The sequence below is a fragment of the Gavia stellata genome, chromosome 13 (genome assembly GCF_030936135.1).
Source record: "Gavia stellata isolate bGavSte3 chromosome 13, bGavSte3.hap2, whole genome shotgun sequence".
Taxonomy (NCBI): domain Eukaryota; kingdom Metazoa; phylum Chordata; class Aves; order Gaviiformes; family Gaviidae; genus Gavia; species Gavia stellata.
In genome coordinates, this window is record NC_082606.1 from 23,049,050 (window position 1) to 23,074,702 (window position 25,653).

The 25,653-nt window shown below is 44.9% G+C and overlaps 1 protein-coding gene across 3 annotated transcripts in view; it reads left to right on the top strand.

Moving 5' to 3' along the window:
- Positions 1-25,653, top strand: part of MAP2K5 (mitogen-activated protein kinase kinase 5) — a 140,546-nt gene that overhangs the window by 107,527 nt on the left and 7,366 nt on the right. For all 3 annotated transcript variants that reach the window (XM_059823742.1, XM_059823743.1, XM_059823744.1), the window contains 2 exons: positions 7,588-7,649; positions 9,990-10,035. In XM_059823742.1, coding sequence (XP_059679725.1) covers positions 7,588-7,649; positions 9,990-10,035 — 108 coding nt within the window. The remainder of the gene's footprint in view (positions 1-7,587; positions 7,650-9,989; positions 10,036-25,653) is intronic.

Consider the following 25,653-nt stretch of genomic DNA (forward strand, 5'->3'; position numbering starts at 1 on the left):
CCATGAGCTTCCTGAGCATTTCTGCTAAGTGCCCCCACAGAGATACTCGGTCTCACAAGACTGCAGTTTAATCTAGCTCAAGGACTTTACAAACTCCACAAATCAAAGACCTCTTTTTTTTTTTTTTCTTTTTAAATTCGTACTCTAGAAACATTTAGCAGCATCAGTTAACGCTAGTGTAGTGGTAATGCTGAGCTATGAAGCATTTCGGTGTCAATAAATTTTTGGATTTTCCCATGGAAAAAATAACTTAAATCATGTATCCTGTATAGTTGTTTCTATTGCCTTCTTTTTTTCACCTGGTGCAGTATATCCCTCGATTTATTGCTACGGCATAGCCTTTAAAATTTGCAGGATGTTCAGCTTGATCAAATAACACAATGAAGACCGTTGCCTCTCAAGTGCTGAATTTCTTAACCTTATGCATCAGTGCTGCAGTTTGCTATTTCTATAAATGAAGTAAAAAAAACCACCAAAGGCTCAGAATGAAACAAGACTTCATTGTTTCTTTAGGAATTTCTCTGTAGATTCTCAGGTATTGATTTAAGTGTACGAACAGCTCTGTTTAACCCTGAAAATTTCTGGAGTTTTGAAAATTTCTGTGCAAGAAAAGCTGGTGTCAGGATATACACGCGTGTGTGCACGTGTGTACACAAACCCCCCGTAATTCGTCCTGTGGATAAGTTGTTTTAGGGTAGACTTTTATTGAGACAGAAACTGTGACCTTACTAGTGTATGAGATTCAGAGACTTCTAGAGGAACAAGGTAAAACCACAGGTAGGAATTGCTGAATAATTACCTTTAGACCAACCTGAGCAAGAACCTTCCCAAGAGGGCAAGCTCATTTAATGGTTCCTAAAACTCAATCTTGTGGATGTCAATGGTCATGCTTGATTATTTGCAGCAGTGTTTTATGAAAAAGCAATAAAAATGCATTGGGAGTGTACAGAGGAAAAAGGGAACAATAAATGGGTTTAGTTTTTCAATTGAGTCCCTTTGGTGTGAACAGGTAGAGGCTGCGTTTCATGCTGCTGTGCCTTAGCTATTTGAAATGTGCGTGTGTGTGTGTATCTACCCAAAACACTGCTGTGCTCTGCTAGCTTATGATCGACAAGAGACCAGCAATGAGAGGAAAAAATTCTGATGTTTGTTTTAGAGAGAAAGCAATTACAGTTACGGTTAAAGGATTAACCTGTTTTTCCAGCTACCTGTACACTTATCTGCGAGGCCCTTTAGAGAGCCGCACTAACAAGTACAAAGCTTGGCGAGAGGTAGAGAATGTCATGCCCTACACTCTAGATTATTCCTAATGTTAATTACACTCTTGCACTTCTTCCCTTCCCTCGTCTGGGCTCTGAAAAATGCCCCACGGTGGCCAATGCTGCAAAAGTGACGACCGAATAGCCCCAAGTACCGACTGACTTATTTAACCGGAAGCCTCTGCGTGCGTTCGGGACGAATGTAGGTTACGCACACGTGGTATTTTCAAGAACTTGGGGAGCAGGTAGCGCTGCGGAGAGACTAGCTGGTTCTCACGTGATTTGAGGTGTTAAAGGTAGGCTGAGTGTTTTGGTGGATAAAACACTGGCCTTTCGACCTTGGTTCCCGTCCAGCTGGAGATCTGGAAATAAATGAGTTTACTGCTGACACTCCAATCCCAGCAGACGAAACTTCACACCAAAATGCCCCCACGTATAATTTGTCACATTTGGCATCTGCTACTAAGAAAAGAGCAAGAAGCGACCTGGCGCAGAGATGTAATCATCTTTCACCTTCCTGCTGGGGGGGGAGCGTACCGGGGACCATCCAGAAGCGCTTTCAAGTCTGGGCCCCGGAGCCACCTCCAGACATCGCTGTCTCCTGCACACTTGTTACTTGTAGGAAATCATCTGCCATTAGGTTTGTACAAGGCCTTTGAAGTGGAATGGCTAGAAAGTTAGAAGTGGATTTTTTTTTTTATGATTTTTGGGTTTTTTAGGAACACTGTAAAAGAAAATTGTCCTTGTAGGAGTAAATGTGAACGTGTACAATGTTGTAATTTGCTGGGCTCGTTGAAACAGCCTGGTAACCACACTGCATTTATTACATGCAGTTGCACTTGGCAGCATCTCTGGTGCATCTAAAACTTAAGTTTGTCTGGAGAAAAAAAGATAAATCGCTATTTGGCCACAAAATAAAATGCAGCTACTGTATAAAAATAGGTGTATTCTTTGAAAGCTTTAGTAAAAGAGAAGCTGGACTGCATAAAAAGTCTTTAATCCTGGAGATCTTTTAGGCTGAAGAGAGAAGCCAAAAATGCTTTGTAAAGCGCACGCATTATTTATTAAATACTGCCATTTCAGCATGAGTGGAAAAGTCGCAGAATAGGAGTATCTGCCCAGAGGAGATGATAATTTCAAAGACGGGGTGTGCTGGGGAAGCCCAGAGGAGAGAGGAACTGAGGTTTGGTTTGCTGGGTTCTGCTAACTTCCCTCTCGTGGCCATAGAGCCATAGGACCATGGCATTTCCTTCTGCACAAACGTTCAGGCTGAGGAGAGGGTATTGCAGAACAGCAGTAGCTGTGGGGAATGGGGAAATTTAACCCTTCACAGAGAGGGGCTTAGCAGATGAGAGGGGGGGGGTAAAATCTATTTGCACTGAGTGTGAGGATCCCCTGGGAATACCACCCCGTGTTGCCCACAAAGCATAGCGGAGCTCGTCTTCGAGCCTGCGCGGCCGTGCAGCAGGCGTTCTTCTGGGGACGTGTGGATGACAGGCTGCCATCGTTCTGCACCGTGGCTGCCCATCAGGCCAGTCCCCGAAGGAGGAGGCAGGAGGAACACAGGTTTGATCTTAACACATAGCTGGGGGCTTTGCCATTGCCGCCTTGAAGGTTTTAGGTAGAAAGCTGTATTTGCTGGTTTTCCTGTTAGAGGGAGATTGTGGGCTTTCTCTTTCTTCAGAAGGGATCTGATAAATCTCAGACTTTCAGTTGCTTTGAGAAAATATTTCACTGGCAAGAAATTGTCTGTTGGGGTAAGACCTCTGAAGGTGTGTACAGCATGGGATGCTTTTGGTGTATATTGCTGGTCAAGAACTACTCCCAAATTTCATTGATACAAGAGTGTTTCCAAAGAAAATAAGCAACTCAGAGCTGTATCTGTTGAATTTGCTTCTTGAGTTTGTCCCGGTAAACCTCCAAGCTGGACAGAAAAGAGGGGAAAGGTGTCTCATCCATATTTATTTGTGGGTTTGCTGGACATTATTTATTTCCTGAGCCTCAGTAGCATCTCTGCTACTGCTCTGCTTAGTGAGAGCAAACAGATCAGGAGACATTTAGAGTAATAGGTTTGGGAAGTAGGTGAGGATAATGCTTGGACCTGTGATTCAAGCGCTTATTGCACAGATTGGAAAGGAATGCTTGACTTCTGGACACGCCATTAGGCGGTTCACTCTTACTTTGTTCAGAGCTGTGGGAAAAAAGAAGCTCTAGACAGTAATGTTATCACTCCCTTCCAGAGAGAGGGCTTTTGGAGGGGTTGTCTCAGTAATCTTGTTCTCAGGTCTTCATTTAGATAATGGGACTTCCCCTAACTCCATGGAAGTCAATAAGGTTTGTACCAGAGCCTTGGCACTCTATAAATTAAATATTAGGAGCAGTGTTTGAAGTTTAAAGCCCTCCCTCCTCCTGCTAGCTCAGATTTTCTGCTGCTGTGCTTTTTTCTTTATGCCTGAGCACCTTGCTGACAAGTGCTAATAACAAAATGCCAAGAGAGGGTCCAGTTGGAGTTACCACACATTAAACATTCTGAACTTGTCCTTTTGCTCATAGATTGTGCATAATTAATAATTAAACGGTTTCAGTTGTAATGGGTTGACCTTCTTGAACTGTTCATTATTCACAAGGCAAAGGCATCACTCAAACTTTCTTCCTATTGCCCTTCCCCGTTCTCACTGTGTGTGCACAGTTCGGCTGGTTTTGAGAAATCAGAGGTTGATCTCGTCTTCTCCTGCAGCAGATCCCAGTTACGGAAATGTTGCTTGGATGCTTGGGGAAATAGCCGGTCTGGGGAATAAGCTGCCTGGGAATGTAAGAGGCCAATGGTACATCGACCCTTACAACCATTTGTGTCTTTACTGCCGTTTTAGCAGCATCCCCAGTATATAGGTCTTCGTGATACTGGTTAAAAGACACGGTATTTAACGAAAATGAAAGACCCGTGTCCCAGTTTAAAATGAGTATACCTATTCCTCACTCCTTTAAAATCTTGGGTTTCTACTTTTTTTGCCTCTATAGTACGATTTCGTTGTGCGGGCGGGTAAAATCAGGCGGGTCATCAGAGTGCAGCTGGCCCGTTCCCTATGGTTACATCAAATGTGACTGTATTGCACCACACAGACGGCGTAGACTTGGTAGAGCCATGGGTAGCTTTGCTTTATTTCCTCATATTCCTCAATATCTCTTTGAGTGTCAGCCAAAGTCCAGGGAACTTCAGGATGCAGTATAGGATGTATTTCCTTTGTGTAGTTTTGGAAATTTTTGCTTTGTACCTGATACGATGGCATTGTGATTGCTCAAATTAGGTAGCAATAGCAGCACTTTCTTTCATTAGAAATAGCTCTAACTACAAAACACTCTCGCCTTTCTCCTACTCGAATGGTCTTGCATAGAACAATACTAGAAATTGAAATATTTTGGTCATTGGTTTCCCTGGGCAGATGCTGAATGGATGGTTTCTCTTTCTAAGGTAGAATGCAGCATTCGAGGCAGCTTTTCAGTATTCACCTTTGGAAGCAGTTGAGGGTCCGTATTTTCCTGGTTCAGCTAAAACCAAAACCTGCCTCCTTCTCCCCTATCTTACCTACGCTGTGAAGTAACCATTGGCTCATAAGTACAGGAGCGAGATTAAAGTTTTTATCTGCACTGATCTTTTTGCCCTCACACGCACTTGCCAGCGAGTATTTCCCCGAGATTCGTGTGCTCTCCCCAAAGGCTTTCAATTTGTCAGGCAAATAGCCAATAAACGTGGGGGTGCCCACTCTAAAGTCCTTGGGAAGACTGTATTAAAGCGTCTGGTTTTCATACTGACACCCAGTTTGTGTTCATCTCCCCCCACACCCACAGAGAACCTCTTCGTGAGCTGAGAGCAAACCAACCCAGGCATGGCCATGACTGACAGGTCTACAGCAGAAGGGAGTAGGCCTGCATGGGGTTGAGATACCTACATTTTACAGAAAGACGTGCCCCAAAAACCCTAGCGTTTTACTTTCATCCAGGTGAAATTTTCTTGCGTGCTTATGCAGGAGCACCTTGTCTTCCGGCTGCGCCGCAGTACCGGAGCTGCGTGGTCAAGACGCTAACACCAACTCCTGCCCTTGCCTGCAGGAACCCTGCCGCCGCCTCAGCCTGGGATAGCCAAAGTGAAACGCTGGTGGCTTCAGGGCAGTTCATCAGCTTCTCCTCCCCTCTCATAATGAAGTTTGACTCGTTTATGGGTCCGTCATCTCTTTCTGATTTCAGAAATTCTCACCTACCAAATCAGCGTGGAGTGCCGTATCCCTGTCCATATCCGTATCCCTATCCCACGGCAGGGGCTGATCCCAGCCGGCAGCTCCGTTTGTGGGGCGCCTGGAACAAGCTCCTCACTTGCATCTTAAAACGAACAGCGAGGGTAGATTGCTGGGCAGAGCCAGTTCCCTGGGGAATGGGCTCTGATCGCTTCGCCCTGTAGTTTTCAAAACGGTCTGTAATATGTGCCCGGAGTATTTCGCCTGCTCCGCTTTGAGCCTGTCCCACCGGGAAAGCGGCTTTTGCCACTTCAGGTGGGAGCCCGGGCAGGCTCTGCTGGACAAGGGGGAATGATGGGGAGAGGCAAAACCAGCTGGGCGCCACGCTCAGTGAGCAAGCCTGACATTTTGCTCTGCATTTTCTGTATTAAATGTGAATAATTTTCGTGCGCGGTTCTTTGAAGTGGAGAAAGTTTAATTGCACTGCTTATTTCCTCGTGCTCCTTCCACTCTCCAGTGGAAACCTTCCTATATTGATGTCGTTTATAAGTTTAGAAACAATAACCTCTCCCTCACCCGGTCTAAGTTCAAAGAGAATTTGGGCATGTTATATCAAACACTCCTTGTATTTAATAGAAGTCTTTGAAAATTGTAAAGCAATTTTGGCTTCTCCTTTTACTCTTCAGTTACTTTTGATTTAATTGTATTTTCCAGCAGTTTCCAATTGTTTGAATTGGAAACAAAGCCTTAATAAGAGTTCTAGTTAATTTTCTGTCTTGTAATTACCGATCTCATTTTTCTGATAATTGGCCACAGCAATTATATGTATATTTACTAATCACATAGGAGGCTCTGCAGTTGTGTCTATCTGCCACCATTGATAATGGCACACACATTGCAGAGGTGCTTTTATCATCTTCTTTTTTCCACTACATCAAAGCTATTTCCTCGCGTTCTCAATAATGAATACATGCATGCATTTGACACAGTTGTGTGCTAGAGAAATTGTTTGGCTCCCACCAAATGCTGCACGCTCTGAGTTTCTTGCCTGCAGCGCTGGAAGGTTGTATGTAATGATATATTGCTCATCCAAATGGCCAAAGCACTCCAAAGCACAGTGAGATTAAAATAAGTCATTCCTTTGTTAATTTAAATAGGTGCATGTATCATACTTTGCAGGGTACTTTGTGTAGGGATGTCAGGGAGGAAAAAAGCCGCCGAAAGGTATTTTTAATAGCAAATGAGAATAGATGAGAATGGAGTCATTTGCAGCTGCCTGTTTTATGTGGCTCTCTTGTTCCAACTGTAGGTCTAATGAGATGACACTGTTAAAGTACTCTGCAGTGTAATTTCATTACATCCTGAGCTGTTACACTATAAACACAGTGGAGCTCTCTGTCATTCTTGGAAAAACTCCTAAATTCGTAAAGCCCTTCTTTGCAAATGGTGGTGGTGTTTGTTCCCTGTTTGTAATTTTTTTTTCCCCTTGTGCTCTTGATTTTTTTTTTTTTTTCTTTCATAAATACCGGGTGGTTATTTTCTACCATGAGACTGGTAAATCCTGCATTTTTTCCCTCTTAAAAATTCTCTCGCCTTTTAAATCTAGAACAGACAGCGCATGAGGACAGCCTCTAAAATGAATAAGTGTAAATAAACATGAGTGTAAATAAATAGCAAATGCAGTGAAAGAAACAAAGGTCAACACAAGAATAATTTCACAGCTCTTTGTTAATTACAAGACCATTTGTGTGTTACTTAAATAATCATTAATTTCTCATTTACACTTTCCCTACCTTCCTTTTTACCCTGTGGCTATCATTGTCCTTTTTTCACCTCCCCTCAGTGTCTTTCCACATGTTTTTACCCATTGTGTAATACTCATTAGTTGAAAATCAGTGTTTTATAACACGTTCTCAGAAGAATTTCTACCTTTCTCCCTCAAATTCTCTGTGTGAAAAGGGGGCTTTGTCGCTTCTTTTTTTTTTTTTTTTTCCCTTGGTTTGTTTTGTTGTCGCTTTTATATTACTCTCCCTCAAAAAAAAAAAAAAAAATTCTCTTCTCTCCTTCTGACTCCGCTTCTTGTTTCAATCCAATCCCAGGAATCGCCCGTCCTTCCAGCCGGGGAGTTCTCTGAGCCATTTGTACACTTCATCACTCAATGGTAAGCTCGGTTTGCAAACGTGCCATGCCCTCAATGTAAATGATACATGCCATTAACTCGGCGGCTCCGCGAGACCTTATGGCTTTCCTTGCATCCTTTCTGAGAGAAGAGGGACTTGGGGGCCTTGGGCAGATGGGGCAGCAAAGCTAAGCAAACTGTTTAAATTATGTAAACGTTATTTACACAAAGGGTCGTAAAAGTACTTACAAGGGGGTTTGCTGTTTTAATAAACCTGCCCTGAATGTGGGTGCAGTCTCGTGCTCCCGGACTCCCTAAGAATTCACCGGGGGGGTAAAGAGGCCGCAAAGACTCGTGCGTATAATGTCATTATTCAGGGCGTTTTAAAATACTGCGTATAAAATTGCCTCAACATTTAGAAAGGCGAGCAGCCTTGATTAATTCATTGGCTTTTCAGTAAGTAATTTTTACTGAGAGTCGTATTTTAAAACACGCCACTGGGTATATTTTCTTTCCTTAAAACTGAATAGTTCATTGAAAACCTTTTAAATTAAAGGAGAATTGGGGAGAGGAGGAATTTGTAGAAGAAAGAGTACACTTTGTGAGTGACTAGAGAATAAAAATCGTGGGGGTAAGCTGTCCTAAAGAAACACAGTGAAGGGAAAAATCTTTTTTTTAACTGTCTCATTCCTCTCCCCCCCCCCAAAAAAAAAGAAAAAGGGCAGTCATTTATGTATGGCAGTAGAAACAAGCTTGAAATCTGTACAAAAACGCTGTGTCTGATGGAGAAGCATCCCTTCTGCGAACGCGCGTTTCCAGGGCTGGATGCTCAGCTGGGCTAAATCAGCTGGAGCCATCTCGGCGTGTGCCCCTGCGAGCTGCAGCCGAGGGGGGGTCCTGCTTCGGGGCCGCATCCTCGGCAAAACCGAGGTGCTCGAAGCCCTTGGCCCCACGCAAATCTATAGGTCGGGCTTCGCAGCGCTTTCAGGGTCTCTGTGCCCGGGCCGCTGCAAAAGTCGTCCAAATAAAATTGGATTTTGCATGCATAATATAGGAGAAAGTACCCCTCAGGGCTGACATAGTATGTAACAAATAATACCGACACAAAAAGCAGCCTGATTATCGCTTAATTAAAGTAACTAAATAATTAAAGTTTGTGTAACGCGGGCCTCCGTTTTCAATAGTTTCAGTTTACAAAGAACAACGCTATTTGGAGGATTCCGCAGCGTAACTTAACTGATGAGTGTGGAGGTCTCTGCTTTTCATCCTTGCAAATAAATTGATGACAGACTGTTTAAAAAAAATTCTCATTGAGGCAGAGGGAGGGATAACCTGTGTTAAAATTTCCACAGATGTCAAACTGAAGCATAACTGATGGTGGCTAATAGCCTTGTTTTCCCCGGGGACGCAGCTACTTTGGACTGTCAGATTAGAACTGCTAGCAACCTACTCGTCAGACAGCTTGCGTGACTTGCTAGTGCCTGCGTTATTTGAGGTGCTTGTAGTCATTTGTCGGGAAGGTAAATTGTGTCGGTAATACCTCCGACGTACAGCACAGATCATCTAATATTTTAGGTAGAGCGTTATGTTGGCCGTACCTTTTAGCAGGAGGCATTGCCGTTGACACAAAGCAACGGAGAAGGAACTATATACTACTTAAGCGATCGATTCCTAATAAGTATTAGAGATGTCAAGCGAACGGCGTGTCAGACTTTATGACTTTATGCCAATTACGCCATAAACGCTGGCTGTTTGGATGTAATCCAATTAGTCAGTAGGCAGCTCCTGACGGTCACCTCCGTGCCACGTTATTGTGTTCCTTCATGCAGCTAAGCGCAGCCTTCAGGAGCTAATTGCACTTGTTGCACGGAAAACTAGGACTATTTGGATGAGAAACATGATCTTATAAACAGGTTAATGCTGCGTAATGAACTATCACCCTGCAGCGTAATGGAAATAAATGTGAAAAAATGAAGGTAGAAACCCCAGGGTATTGTGCGCTCTCCTGAAGCTGTTTAGTGGTAGAGTTGAATTTCCCACCTGTTTGTATAATACTTTGTGTCGAGCTATGTAATAATCCCTGCAAAATGAGACTCAACTTACTGTGCCTTCTGAGCTGACTGCTTTTCAATGATCTCTGTATTTAAACCCTTTCACGGTTACAAACGGTGTAGACCACTACGTCCCGTAAGGGAGGGAGGGAAGAAATCCATTAACATTTTGGCCGCTGTTAGGAGCCCTGTCTTCCATCGGCGCGTGGTAAAGTTAAGAAATACCTTGAAATTCTTCACTCTGTGTTAACAGAGGATATCGTCAATATTTAAGCAAGTAGAATAAATGAGCGGTTGTTTATATATGAACATTTTGTTTTATGACACATAGCATGAAAAAGCAACCAAAGGAAAGGCCAGCGCCTGAAGATTTAATGGTAAGTAAAACTTCACAGCCCCTCAGTATGTATTTGAATATATACAGAATACTCTTTATATAACGAGATATGTATATGAGTATATAAAGAATACTCTTTATTCATGTGTATAGAATTGTATTCATTTTTTTCTGCGTTTTTCAGTATGTGGAGATGTAAATCTGAACTCTTTCTGGCTTCTGTCCGTATTTACAGAGAGCACACCAAACCAAAGGTGGAATTCTGCTTCCCCTGAGGCTAATGGGTATTTTGCTCTTACCTTCACCGTGGCCAAAGCTTCACCGGTGATTTGGGGAGTTAATACGGAACTTTCGCAGCCCCTATCAAGTTTCAGTCAAAACCGTTTTGATGCTTAATACGCAGTTTCTCCAGTTTGTATGTCCGGGGATTACAGCTTAATGTAGGTCAGTCTTTGGCATAATTTGCCAGTTTGAACCTTTCAAAACCTGAAGATTGAAAACAGAGGATATGGTCAAAATACTGTATTTTTAATGAAATGCGGGAGCTACTCTTCTCACTTACATGAATGTAAAATGAAATGAGATTGGCTACAGAAGATTGCGTTAATACGTGGCTTTGGTCTGTCAGTAGAAGGGGTCTCGGTGTTGGAACCTGAGCTCAGAGAGCACTTCTTTGGCTTGCAATTGTCATTTTTTCAGTAAGGCAATAATAGGGTGCCTGCTCTCAAGCTGGTCCCTTGTGGCTGGGCTTTTAGGGCAGAGTGCTGTTTTGACTGGTTTTAAGCAGCTAGAAAAATACGGTCTCAAACAATTGTTACAAATATTTACAGTAACTTACGCAGTAGATAAGAGTTGTAGTCCCTCTGACTCGTATCAAATATCTTTGATTTTTTAATGTTTCATTACTTTTCTTTATATGCTATGTTTCCTGGAACTTGGAGGTTTATGTAAAACCATCATCATTTATTTTCTGTGCGTTAAATACCTACGAATAATTTTAGCAGATTTTAACAAGATAAGGACACGTTTGCATCACCTCATTTCTTGCTCACATGCTGCAAACCCCGCGTAGAATAAACAAGTGTTTTCTATTGCAGCTATTCTCTAGTTAAAGGCTAATCTCTGAAGATGCCCTGGGGCAGGTATCTCGCAATCCAGACTAGTCTCAATTTAGATCCTGGTTAGTTATTTAACTGTGAATCTAATTTTAAGGATGTTAACTTAATAGATCTACGTTTGAAGTTAGGCACCTGCTTAAATACCTTGGTAAAATGAAGCCTTAAAGTTTATCAGAGCCCCTCCTCTTTGTGGTGGCGCGTGTCTCGTACGAAAGGCTTACGCTGCCTTATTTTGTCTTTTTTATTAACTTCTGACGGTTGGAAAATTCTTGCAGTTAGTCACATCTGAGAAAACTTGGAACAGGTTCTAGAGATGTAGACACATTTACCTTGTGCACTATTATGCTATGGCTGGATAGCTTAGCTATTAAAACAATGGAATAGGGTTTCATAAAACCTATATCTGTTTGTAAATGCGTGTTTCAGTGATGCAATAGGCCTGCCACTTATAAATAAAACATCTGCAGATCGCACATACCCCCATAAGTATATATGTACGTTTGTAAGCAATAACACCACTCCAGGGTGTAGAGTCATAAAAACGAGGCCAAAGGGTGAGTGCCTGCAGTACCAGGGAAGTGCACAGATTTATCTTTACAACTACATGCCCTGGAGTGTGCTAGTCCCCTTTTAAGGAGGTATTTTGTAAAATAACTTTAAAATTATAGCAGCTCAGGAAAAAAAAAAAAAAGCAGCCTTCCTACTTTTTAAACAAAATCTTTTGTTTAATGCATTTTTCCCCTTACGCTACTTTCTATTCAATTATAAATGAACTTGCAACAACAAGTACTAAAGCATGGAGTAGACTGCTGCCAAAATAAAGAAGTGACCCAGTCCTCGCCTGCGGCGTGGCTGACCCTCCTAAGCTGCCCTGAATCCCCCCTCCAGCCCGACAGGCTCGGAGCACCCCGTGCTTTTCGGCAGCAGCCTGGCGGTTACCTCGGTGGTCGCTCGCCAGTCAAGCCCTTTACGTTCTTCCACTTACCCGGTCTTGTCAAGGGGCACTTTATGAAACTCATATGCACGTATACGTTAGCATATGTACGCGCGCACAGGTAATATGTCTGTCTACACACAAGCATATATACAGATGTGTAAATACATTACCCTACTTTGTTGGAAAACAGGGCTGGAGCAAAAGCTGTTAAATACCCTCTGATTTCTAGAACTGCTGACCATGATATCCTTTCTAATTCCGCGTATCCCTTTCTGAAACCTCCGTCGTAATTCTGACGGATATCTCCGTGTTAACTATCGGAGTGGGTAGAGTGATGCTGATACTATCAGTGAAATCCTGGACTTGTCAAGGTCAGCTTACCGTTGGTTGAAACGAGAGCAGGATTTCACCTTGTTTGTTGGGTTTGGGTTTGGTTGTGTTTTTTTTTTATTTAGAAGAGATGCACTAGCAAAGCTGAAAGGTGTAACATGTAATCATCGTTAGCTTCAGACAAAACAGCGGAGTGCAGGCTTTCTCCCCTATGGACATTAACCGTACTATTTTGTAACCAATTTAGTATAATTAAAGACTGAAAGCAAAATGAAGGGAGCAGAACATCAATCTTTTTCTACTCTCCTGATAATCGGCGAATTGTTAAATGCATTTTAAGAGCCAGCTAACAATACCTGGAGTGCCAGATTGGCAACTCCCGTGAAGTCACGGGGTTACATCAGGGGTGGATTTACCCTGTCTATCACGGTAGGAAGCCCTTTTTTGTAAAAGTCACTATGCACGTTTTGTCGGGAAATCGGGCCAAAGCCAAGGCTGGGTGAAATTCCTGGATAAAGGCAGGCTGTCTCGTACCGTGGATATTCTTGTGCGAGCGAACACCAAATTTCCATAACAGCTGGCATAAATCAGGTTCCGTCTTTACACTCGGTCGCTAAGCCCTTTCTTCCATGTGCCCATCCACAAAACAAGATATAACATTGGTTTCTCTGTGCGTGCATAATCAACAATTTAATTGTTTCGAGGTCTTTGAAATTAACGGACTTGTTCCACGGGAGTGGAAGAAAGTGATTTCACCAAGCAAAGGGAAAATTGTCCATCCAGGGAAAGGAACAGTCTTTATAATTCACCGGTGGTTCTTCTGAACCTTGTGCTTACAGTGTCTGCTCTTTTGTCTCCAGTTTGTTCCCTCTTACGAAGAGAAAGGCATACAGTCGATTAAATTGGACATACGCCTCTTTCAGGACCAGGGAAGTCTGCACAACATCTTAGCGTGTTCCTCTGCCTCTCTCCTCTCCCCTTCCAACAAGAAAAGGAAAATCCTAACAGGTCTTCCGTATGAAGATCACTTTATTTATTTTTTTCTCCCGTGAACTTCCTGCTTTCGTTTAGAATGCGGAGTTTGGCATCGCAAGCCTGGCTCCCAGGGAAGCGCAGACACACACGTACATGTAGTGAGTGCGACGTGACGGTCCGGGTAAGGTTTAAACTCCCGCGTGTGCGGGTAGGCATCCGCGGGCTGGTTTGGCTCGGGAAGCTGTAGATCTGACTGCATTTACGGTATTTTTCAGAAGCTTTCCATTCTAAGCTCTATTTAATGGAATCTATGCATAGTAAGTAATCAGGTCAGAGAGAAGCAACATCCCCTGTTTGAGATCAATCGCTGGCTAATACTTTATCTAGGCCACTTTATTATCTCATGCTGATTCCATTCCCATTCTCCTCCTCCTTTGTAGCACGCACTTCAGCTGTGGTAAAAGTACGTATCGCATACATATTAAAAACATATACCCATTCTATCTGTATGTAAATGTGTGAGACACAGCTGGATATTGCAGGAGTTTGATTTACTAATAGTTATTATCTGTTCTAGCTGTTCAGAGGCAAAGAGAGTTTCAGAAAACAAGCTAGCGCGGAAATTGCCTTTATGATATCACTATCCTGCTTTGGTAATTGTTTAAAATCTCTTCTTTAGCTGGAAGCCTGGCCTTTTATTTTGCAGATTGTATGCGCTTTTCCGAAAGCCAGCAGAATTGTTGAAGTCTCTTGTTGAGTTTTTTGTTAGTACAGCATTGGACTTCACCGTGCTACGTACGGCTATTTAAACGAAAGCGATTTACTTAAATCGTATTTGAAATACCAAAAGCCGAGCATGTAGCAGTTACTCCTTTATGCTTTGCCATGGATGCCTAGAAGTAGAGCCTTTAGGATGCTGCTTGGATTTCTCAAGGAAAGTATTGGGCAGGGGGAGGCCACGCTTGTGGCCAAGGATATAGTCGGCTTCTGCACTTGATTATTTTTGCACAGATCTTCGAATTTTTGTTCAGGTCTCCAAATTTGAAACACAACTTCCCGGTTTTCTCCCTTTTAAATTTAAATTATCGATGCTTTTTATGTTGGTGTTTTATTAATTCAGAAGATTGTATGATAAACTGGGTACCATCCACGTTAAAACCACTGGCCTGCTGAAAAACATGTTCTTCCTCGGTTTTTTTATTTTAATGCCAAGTGCAAATTTGAAATTTCCCCTTCCGTGCATTCAGTGATCCCCGTCTCCACTGCAGGAATGGTGTTTAGACCAGGCACCCCGATCTCATTAGCTAGTATGGGCATTTTTTCAGAGAGATTGTTTGGTTGTATATTTAAATGTGTTTTCTTAAAGTCAGGATAACACAGATGCTCAAAAAGGGATTCTGTCTGGCCAGTCCCCTCCATCTCCAACAAGTATAGGCCATTAAAAATGAGAAGCTTTTAAGTAGCTGTATTTTAAGTAGCCATATTCTAGAGGGTCTGGACAGTAGAGCTTCTTACCAGGTAGACCTAAACTTACCACAACTTGTTGTTAAACCACTGTTTGTAGCCCTTAGGAAATACTTCTGTGGTTTAAACAAACAAATGGAGGATCAGCATAATCCTGCCTGGATTTTCATATAAACCCTCAGAATAAAGCCAATAAACTGCTGCCACTTAGGTTTGCCTGGAAAAGGGATTTCCCCCAGCAGCTCATCTGGCTTTGCGTCGTAGCAGTGGCAGCACTGACCGAGGAGCTGAGGCGGCTGTAGAGGTTGCGGTTTTTGATGGTGTTAACTTTCTCAAAAGACCGGAGGGCTGCCTGCGCCTTGCTTTTCACAAACACGTCCTGTAAATCTTTTGAAGACAGCTTTACAGATAAATGTTTTCTGTCTGCATCTATCTAGATGTTTATGCATTGTTGCAGCATCGCAGTGAGCCAAGAATTCTCCCTCTTTGGCTACGCACAGGCATTGGGTTTGGTTTTTCCCCTGAGCCAGTGCAGGATCTCCTATCAGCGATGTATTGTCCAGCGTAAAATTGTCCATGATTGAACCTGTGATGGATAGCTTTGTTTGCAAACATTAAGACTCTCCTCTGTCACAATGATCCCAGTGACTGGCCCCATGACAAGCAGAAATTCTGACAGACACCAAAACACGTGCCAGATGTGAAGGAAGGGGCTCTCTCCCGATTTCCCAAGGAAAGAAGTACAGAGCCAAGTATTTTAGCTGTTGTAAATAGGATAAATATCAAACCGTATCTTCAGTTTATCAATTCAGACATACAGTGGACAAGGAGTTCGCGATCAAATCCCAGATACATTGGAGGCGATGTCAAAATGTATTATTGACTTCATCGATGCTAGGATTTCACGTTAGGGCTCGGGATGCAGGGTAGCTCCGGAGTTGGAGAAAAAAACAATGTATTCTTTTAGGTAGCTGGGTTGCTCAGCTGAAATGGGGAAAGGTGGGTTGTGGATCTTTCCCCCTCTCTCTTTCCAAAAAAAAAAAGCGGTCTCTGTCCTTTGGGGTATGATTTGCTCTTCTTTGTCACTTGAGAAATCAGCTATCAAAATGGAGAAATACATTATACCAGTGTCACTAAATCCAGCAATTACAGACGACTAAGATTGTGACAAGGTTAACTCCGAGCGTTAGGAGTTTGAAGGTGTTCTGTTCATTCACTGTCTTCTCCAGCCCCATTGCTCATACCACCACCGACTTTTTACAGAAAATGTGGGCATCGGACTTTCTAACACGCCCTAAAGCCGCGCAATATCCTAGCACTTTCCAGTGAAATGTGGGAAGAAACAACTTGAGTTGGCTCGAAGAAGCATTGGAAATCTAAGGAAATTGGACAAAACCAAATTGGCAACGGCTTAGAGTGATACCGTTAACATTTTTGGTTACTTGAGTCTCCTGGGCTTTGCAGTTTAACTTGAGCAAATGTTTCCTTTGGCACTTCTGGTTGGTCTGTAGTTCTCCAGACACAGAGGCAAATATTTACATCTCGCTCATTTGGGGAGCAGAACTGCAAATCTTTCAATTATGAGACATTGAGAAGTTCTGCATTTGTCTTGTTGATATTTTTATGTCAGCTGTCTTCCTTACCTATTTATTTAAAATAAAAAAAAAAAAAAAATCTGTTAACAGTTCCAAAATAAGAGCTGTATCTTCAATTCCCAGAGCATTGTCCTTCCTGTTCGTTCCAAATTTGTCAAGGAATTTGCTCTAACAGGCTGCTGTTGAACTCCACGTGCGATATTTATTTGTACAATCAAACTGGGTTTTTCAATTGATTCAACCGCACTGTGTGGATTAAAATTGCTGCCGTTCTGTAGTACCAGCTACTTGTGGGTCTGTATTCTGATTAGCACCTCAAGACGCTCCTGCAGTATTAAATAAGAGTAGTAATTGCCTATGAATAAGCGGAGTATAAAGCAGGAGATACGGATCTGGCTTCCTAGTGACCTGTGTGCATTATGCCTCAAATCCCTTAATCAGATTTGTGCCGGTTGATTCTTGCATCCGCAGAAATTCAGCTGGAGGATCAGGGCCTGAAGTAGTAAAAAAATCAATTAATACTACTTTCTAATTTGTGCGGTTGACAAAAACGCATATAAATAGGGGACATTTTTCTACTTAAGAGGGCCGCACTGAAAGATTTTTAATTGGATTTTCATTGTGATTGACAGCATTTGATTATGACAGTAACTTTATTTGGCTGGGCTGTTATAGCCCTCTTGTTCAGGGTGGGTTTTTGTGGTTTTTTCTTTCCCATCAAAGCTCTTCTTTATCCGCAGAAGCCCCGGCGGAGCAGCAGTGCCTGTGAAAGAGCCTTTTAGCACCTTTGTTGCAGCCATCCCTGGTGACGATTGGACCCAGCTGGTAGTAGATAAGAAAATGTGCCTTTCACAAAGAGGTTGCATCTCCCGTCTCCTCCGTTTCAATAATTTTAAGAGCCCCAGAAACCTGTTGAGGATTAGAAGTAGCTTTAGATGTGAAATGAGTGTTAAGTATTAGTAATCGGGAGATTAGGGCCCCGGGGACAATGGGAGATAAACAACTGCAATTAAGGCAAATCTGCCAGAGTAAACAAAATTTAGCAGAAACAGATGCCCTAACCATTTTGGGGGATTGATTGGAGGGCACCGAGGAATCGATTTTTGTCTTGTTTACACTTCCAAACCCCTGTGATAAACTGGGAGGCTAAATATTTCATACAGCCTGATTTTAGTTAATTTTTTTCCAGCTCCTCACAGTAGGTCTGCTCTCTTCTAACAGTGACCAGGCCCGAGTTTATTCAGCATTCACAGGGAGCAGCTAATTGTCTATGAAGGGCCCCTGTGTTTAAATGGGCTTGACAGGAATTTAAATTTTGTTTCAATCAACCTCTGCGCTCACAGCCTGCTCCACTTTCTAATTTTTAAATTAAACATGATTTTTTTTTTTACTTTTTTTTTTTTTTTGTTGAAGCTACGGCCTCTCCTCCGGAGCCGCCCGCTCGCGCTCCCACCCGAGGCAGCTGCCGCAGCGCGGGAATGCGCAGGTTTATTAAGGCCGTAATAGCAAAGCACGACGAGCCGCAGCCGTGGAAAAGTTCATTGTCCCATAAATGTGCATCTGCCTGTTCGGATTTAATGGGAGATGCTGGGGTAAACGCTCGGCTGGTGTAAATCGGGACGGCTCCGCCGGCATCTGCCCGCACGGCTGGAGAGAGCCGGGGTTTCCACCGGGGAGAGGCTCCCGGTAGGGAACGGTGGCATTAAAATACAAGTCTGAGAATGGAAATGGGTTTCGTGGCCTCGGTCGTTTGTTCGGTGACCTTGCGAGAGATTCAAAGGAGTCTTTATTTTCTTTCCAAGCCAACTAGCGGGGATAGGTTTTGCCGCCTTCTCTGTGTTTTCAGCCGGGCTCTCCGCACGTTCATTCGGACGTCGTTTCATACCTGTGCTTTTTCTGCTCGTGAGACAGGGTGATTCGACAGTATGTTCATGCTTGATCATTTAATACTTGCTTTATTCAGTCTCTTTACTAAGCCTGGCAAACGTGGGGATGTTATTTTGCACTGGACGCAGAGGGTGTGTAGGCACATAGTGCAATAGGGTCGTACAGAGTACTTTTTAAAACAACCTGTTCCTTTGCAGAAGCTTCATCAGGGAAATGCTGGTGAGGTGCGGGCTGTTCCGTTCTCCCTTTTTGCTTCCAGCCAGCTCATTTTCTGGGGGGGGGTTGGTTTTGTTCATCGTTGTTATTTGTGTGTACGTGTGTGCACACCTCTGTGTGCACGCAGCATTTTCTGCTCCAAGGTTTGGGTGAAAAGCGTTTAGGAGATTATTTCAGTTCACTCCAGCTTAGCGACTTTTTTTTTCCCGTCAGTAGAAACTAGTTTCTCCAAACGTGGGAGATAACAACCGTTTTTTCCACCCTTCTTTCCTGGACTGGGGAAGCACTCGGACCCCGTGTGAAGGAGCTTTCGATTTCAGACTAGCTCTGCTCAGTATCAACAAGACCAATCCTGTCCTCGTGGTGAAGGCATGAGCTGAAGACACTTCTGCAGGTGCATCTGCATTAACATCAGAGTTCAGGTCAGGTCCGCCTTTTTGGTGTGAATCTCCGGCTCTTTCAGAGCTACCACTCTTTCATTCTCATGGCAGACGGGTCTCGAAGCTCCTGAATTGAATCGATTTCAAATGAAACCAAACCAGAAGATGTGCTCCAGGCACACACCTAATGAGCTCCGGCTACAAACGGGCGCTGTGTCTGCAGACCAGACCGGAGCTGGTCACAAGTAAAACCTCTTCCATCCCTGAAACATTGCACCAACCGTTTCACTCTGCAGATCTGCTTCTGTTGTCGACAGCTTGCTAATGTTGACATACTCTATCAGCCTTGGGCCACTCTCTCTATTCCTCTTCTACAGCTCTTCTTAACCTCGGCAGCACTTGCAAAAGCACGTTCCGATGATATTTCGGTTGCCTTAGTTTTTTTTAAGAGTCATCACAAAAAAAAAAAAAAACAAACCTTTGCTGGGAGTTAGCTCGTTTTGTTAGCTAAGCACCGAGCGGCATGCCAAGTACAGTTGTCAGTCTAACAGCAAATATCAAAAGCAAAACTGCTGTGGAAAGAATGATCTGCAGATGGGCAAATAGACTCCTCTGTGCCACAGCCAAAACCAAAACTCTGTAGTAAATTTAAGACTAGTATATGCCACAAAAAGAGAACAGCAAAAATCAGCCCCATCCACGTATGCGCCCGCGCACACCCTGGGGTCCTGCAATAGGAGGGGCTTGAGTTGTTTGAAGTCAGGTCCGCGCTACGGAAGTCGGAGGAGCTGCACTGATTCCTGCTGATCTGACCAGAAAAACAAGTCCCTCTTGACCCTGAGCCTGGTGATGAGTTGCCAGCCTGGACACATCAGTCAAGTGCACAAGGGGTCCCCGAGGACTGATTTTAGGACCACCAGCGCATCGTTTGGCGATGGCCAATGTCCAAAGCTCCAGAAGAAGGTTGGGAAAAGGATTTTAATCATAACAGAAGGGTCTGTACTGCTGTTTAAAAATGGAAATTCAGGTGTGATGTGTGGGCGGTTCTTCTTCAGGTTAAGGTTTTCAGGTTTAAGTTAAGCTGTTCTTCCTCTCGGTCCATCCATTATGCTTGGGGACTGCCATTATTTAAAGACAAATTCCGTGAATTGCAACAGAATTTTGGTGTCTCAACAAAACTACTAAACCGGACGAAAATCACTCGCAATTAACTTTATCATATAAAAAGTAAAAGGGCGTTGGTAAAAGTTAATCTACAAATAAATAATACGCAAAAAAACCCACCACAAAAGGAATCCTTCTCCAAAAAAAGAATAAACAAGAAACACAGCTCCGAGACTTCACCGCTTAGTAGCGTTATCCCTTTATCTTTGTTTGATACGTTTTGTAGCATCTTTTCACGATCTTAAATATCATCAGATGGATAAAATCATTAGCGTGCTAATCTAGATAGCCACAGTTCTAACACTGACCTAGGCTAATCTGCCTTTGCAATTTCAAGAACTATGTTTGACTCCTCTGAAAGTAACCTTAAATTGTAGTCTTGTAAGAATTCCAGAGCTGTATCCTTCACTCCTTCTCCTAATGAGGTTATGACCAAATGCTCATTATAATTGCTTTAGACTCCTTTTAATTTTCAAGCTTATTAATCATAAGAAGAGTTATTTAAAATTGCATAAATTAATCTTAGATTAAAAGCCCATCAAAGCCTCGAAACAATTAAGAATAAGTAGGATTTCCCTGGGGCAGCAAGTTTTATTTTAATAGTGTAGTCAGGTGGATATCAGAACATTGAAGTATGGTAGTGATTAATGTATGCAAAATTTAAATGAGAGTTTTTAAATGGCAAATCTAAATCACATATTGACCTAACTGTAGGCTTTAACGGCGTTGTCTGTCATATATTTAAACTGTTTAGTAATCAACGTTTTAATTACAGTGTATGTTAGGGAGGCCGTGCGACAAACAAAACTCACCCCTTCCCGCCACGCGGCGTGGGACCGTTCAGCGGGCTGGGGCTGGGCTCTGGGCGGAATGAGGAACGCCGAAGGAGAGCCGAGACTTCAAGGAGACTAATGATACTTGATTTTGCTTGTGGATGTGTTCTTGCCCCTGCTTCATCTCCACCCAGAGAACGCCACCGATGGATGGCCCTCTTTGCTACCCTCACCGTTCTTTAGCCAAATGGTTCCTTTCTGCTCGCCGAGCTGGCAGAGGCTCCAGGTGATGTCCTCGTCGGGGTGGGAAATCCTCCGAAAACGTTACCTTCTGGGTGCTTTTGTCTTCCGACTCCGGGAGTCCCTGTGCCACCCGCCGCTTCGCAGGCTTCTGCCGGTCTGTTGAAGCGCTGTGTCTTTGGCCCCTGCTAGGGGAGATGTGGCTCTAGCAGCCGGCTGGGAACAGGCTCTCAGGGATGCTGAATCCCTCACCGAGCCCAGCGAGAGGCAGCCCTTGCCCCGAACAGTCGCTATTCTGAGGGTAGGGACTGGGAGAGAGAACTGGGCCAGTAAACACTTGGTCCCAGATCAAACACAGCCACGCAAGTACCTAGGAAAAGCTGGTACTTCCCGGCTAAACTGGCCGTGATTTGGCGTACGCGGTGCCGTCGCTGCATGGAGGAGACAAGGAGGCTTCATTTCTGGAGGAGAGTGTCTCACAAGGCAAGGTTGACCTCGCTGGTGCTTTGGGGCGCTGGGGCCGGGCTTTCCTGACAGGCACGCTAAGCCTCCCAGGCACTGCTCTTTCGAGCACCTCAGGTGCTCACCCTTTTCTTTAAGGGGTTACCTCCCATGGTCGAAACGCATCCTAAAGCGGCAAAAGTAAAACGAGAGATGCAACAGCCAGATCGCACCTACGTAGCGTCTTGCAGGGTCTTTTCCCCCGTCTACATATTCTGTGTCTCCCTGGATCAGTGGGAGCGTTTGAAGCCTTCAGATGCTTTTCACCCCACTCAAGCCTTAGAAGGGAGCGATGGAGGGAAGCCGGCTCCTCAGAAGCCCTGAGGAGGACTCCAGCACCTTCTGTGCCTGTGAATTAACAATGTTTTGGGAGTCGGCAGTAGAGTATTGGCCTGAGGATTCCTCGCTGCTATTCCTGGCTGTGGGAGCAGAAATCGGCCTTGTGGATAGCTAGCACAGATAATTAGAACAGCATTTAGTTTGGCTTGTCCTTGGGGGCAGGAGCTCTAGATGTAAAATCCTCCGCTACTGGAGGCAGTGGCAGAGTGATGAAATGTTATACGTGCTGAGGTCACTGGAGGGGAACACGGGGTCGGTCCAGGGTAGTTTGGCTTACTCGAGCACTTCATGTCTCCAGGTGACCTGGGAAGACAGTCCAGCTCCAGAGCTGAGGTTTGTATTTGTCGTTTTGGAGGTCCGACTTGTGTTCCCATTCAATGTGTGAATGGGCAAGAATTTCCTCTCCAGTACGTGCCCTCCGTTAATTCCCAGAGCTGTAAATAGAATAGACGCATCGGTAGCAATGGGAGGACTGGCTGGGATGGTGACCGCGGTGCGCTGTTTTACAGCCAAGTTGTTATTTTCCAGAATTGCAGGGCTTGCGCTGCTCCGGCCAGCTAGGGATGAGTTGCCGGCCGGGCTTTTCTGCTTTAACATTTGCGCTGTGGCCATCTGATCGAGCTTGCCTTCGAGCAAAGAGAGCACCTCCGGCGGAGGGAGGCGTGGGACATCCCAACGGATTCAGGAGCGTGAGAAGTGTCGTGAGTTGGTCGCGTTTTACACCGAGTTACTGCAGACACGGGCCGGAGTTCTGCCGAGTGGCTCTCAGACATGGTGGGGTGGGGGGGCAGTGGGTGCAGATGCAAACAGACGGGTCCCCAGGTGTCCCGTGGGCAGTGACGGGGCCGTGCAGAGCTGGGTCCGGAGGATGCTTTTCCTAGGTCTCAACTCCTGCTGCCAGGGAAGCCTTACCAGTGTCGTCAGGGATTAGGGAAGGGGAGCAGGTTTCCAGTTTTCATTTTATTCTTAAAAGGTGCCCCAGTGCTCAGAGGTGCCATGTTTCGTGCGGGAAAAGCTCTGCGTTGATGCATCTGATGCACCACGGAGACATTCAGTGCTGCAGAGCAGTGACGTGCCATTTCTAATATTGCCTAATAAACGGGTGCATTGTCTTCTCCCTCCCCCCTTTAAAAAAATGGCATCGGAATTGCATGTTAAGCGGCGAGTGAGCTTCCCTTAAAGCAGCCTGTAGCCATCAGTAATATTTATTTTCTCTATTTGTTTTAAGCCTGTGAAGACTGTGGTTTCCTCCATACTGTCCTGATGGAGCCCTGACCAGCAAGCGTGCAATGCCCCTAGCCCTAATGTGCCATTAATGATAGGTTAATGTACAGTATAATGTTTTTTGGACTACGGGTTCATTACACTTCTGAGTGCAAGGTCCTTCTGCAGAGCGCCCAAGGTCCCATTGCATTATATCATGCAATAAAAATACCCTTTTCATATCACACGCTAATAAACTGTATTTGAAATGCTGTCTAAGGGCACTGCCATCGCCTTGATAGTCTGTGTCTGCAACAGTTGGGATTTCTTTATTATGGTTTTTGTTATGCTGAATTCAAATTTTTAAATGAAATGCATAATTTGTCTGTGCTTCTTTGTAATAAATGGAGCACAGTCCTTTAACTGCACAGTTTGGGAGGATTCCTGTAAAAGAGAACGTGAAAGGGATGGCACTGTTGCAAGCAACAGCAACGCTGCTTATTTCCTAACGTACCTTGCGTAAGCATGAAGTCTTTTATTGTCATTTCTAATTTGCTAGGTCTTGTGGTTACATTTGGGTGTCACGTAGTCGATAACGTAGGACCTTGGTCCTTCTAATGGTGCCTGTCCCTCCTTCCTCCCCTGTAATCATGGGGTTTACGTTAACGTCTCTCTTCGCCGCTCGCCCCTGGCTGCAGGGGAGACGGGCTTTCAGGGAGGCGACAGGCAGCCCCCAAGTGTTGGCGGCAGCGGCCGTAGCCCGTGTTGGCTGTGCCGGTTCTCGGCGCTGGAGCAGCGGTAGCGCTCCACCAGACCAGGCACGCTGCACCTTGATGGCATGGCCAGCGCTGGCCTTGGCCGTGCAGGATTGAAAGTCAGGGCTCGGCTCTTCTTGCCGCCGAGGAGAAAAGAGGGAGGGAGGGCAGCCCCCCAGGAACTCACGGCCGCTTTTGCAGCCACCAGAGCGGCGGGAGGTGCGGCGGTGGTGCCGCGGGGGCACCCGGCTGCCCTCCAGGCAGTAAGCACAGCCCCTCCACCCTGGCTGCAGCACGGGCAGGAAGGCCACGGCGCTGCTCATCTCCCTGCGCGATCTGCTGCCCGGGCCACGGCCACCCCTTAGATCAAGGGGACGCGGGATGGCGTTCCCAGGTTTCCTCCCCTTAACCTTCGTGTCCTCCCGCAGGGGTGCAGCTCTCCGTGCTGGCTCAGGTGCCCCTGGACGCTTCCTACCAGGGCAGCGCAGCGAGCCGGCGCGGGCGTATCCTCCAGCAGAGCTCAGAGCAGGTCGTGCCGCCCTCCCCAGTTAACCTCTCGCTGCCCCGGTGAAAAAAATGTAAGGAGATGATGATGTGGGTTAGATTTGGATGTACTGTCACAAAAAGAGCAGTATCACTGAGCACCATTTGGGATTAAGGGTCCCGTCCGTGTCCTCCCCGTCTCCCTCATGTTTCCTGCCCCAGGAAACGCCACCTTGTCGTTTTTGCGGATTTACAAGGAAATTGGTGACTGACCGGTATTTCGTGTTGGGCGTGTACTTTGTCACCATCCTGGCTGAGGTCGGTAGCTGCCTGTTTCACGGACCCTTTAAACCAGTCTCACAATACACACTCATTTGGTTTTTGTGCCTGGGAAGTCCTCTCAAATCACAGAAGCGTTGCTTAAGGGGTGTTATTTATTGTCTGCCTGTCTTTTGGCAGCGTTTAGGAGCCTCAGCGTTGGTCTAAACCTCTTTGGTGCTACCCAAACACACGTGTTTTCTAGTCGGTGGCAGAGGAACCTATTTATGGGATAGGCTCTTGTGAAGCTTTGGTTTTCCCTGGACTTGCGTGTGAGAGGCAGCGTAAACTGTTACGTTTCAGCTAAGTAGCTGAAAGGATTCGGGTAGCCCAAATCTGGGGCTGTGGGTGATGCAGGCGTCCCCTGGACGGTTCACCCTCGCCCCTACCAGCAATGCCGGCGAGCAGGTCCGGAGCAGAGCTGCCTGCGGGCACCTGGTGCTGGAAAAGGCCCTGTGTCCGCCGGCCTGCCAAGGACGCGATGTAAAGTCTGTTGCAAATAAGCTCTGGGTGGGTTAATATCAGAAACGAAGATTCCTCAGGCTGGAGGAGAAGGCCATGAAAGCAAATTGCTGAATTTTAAGGGTAGGTAAAATTACGGAACTTTTACCCTTGAATAATGGCAATTTAATTGACTGGGCTAAATGATTGATGGTTTGTGAGCAATGAGTTTGAATTACCAGGGCTGTGTGTTCAGGGGGGCACTGCCCTTTTAATTTCATGTCAGATATTTAAATCATTTACATCACCCTCTGCGAGGCGCTCCCCTTTGAAAGAGTTAACCTGTCTGGTGGGACACCGCGACTTGAGAAACGTACCCTTTATCAAGAGAACGAGATGAGACAAGTTCATTTAAAAAGCCTGGTTTGTCATTGTTTATCTAATTTTCGGAGTTGACACACAAAATTAGGCTGGCTGACACTCACTCTGGGGCTATCCCTGGCCCCGTCCTGCCTGACCTTTTCGGCTCCGAGCTGCTG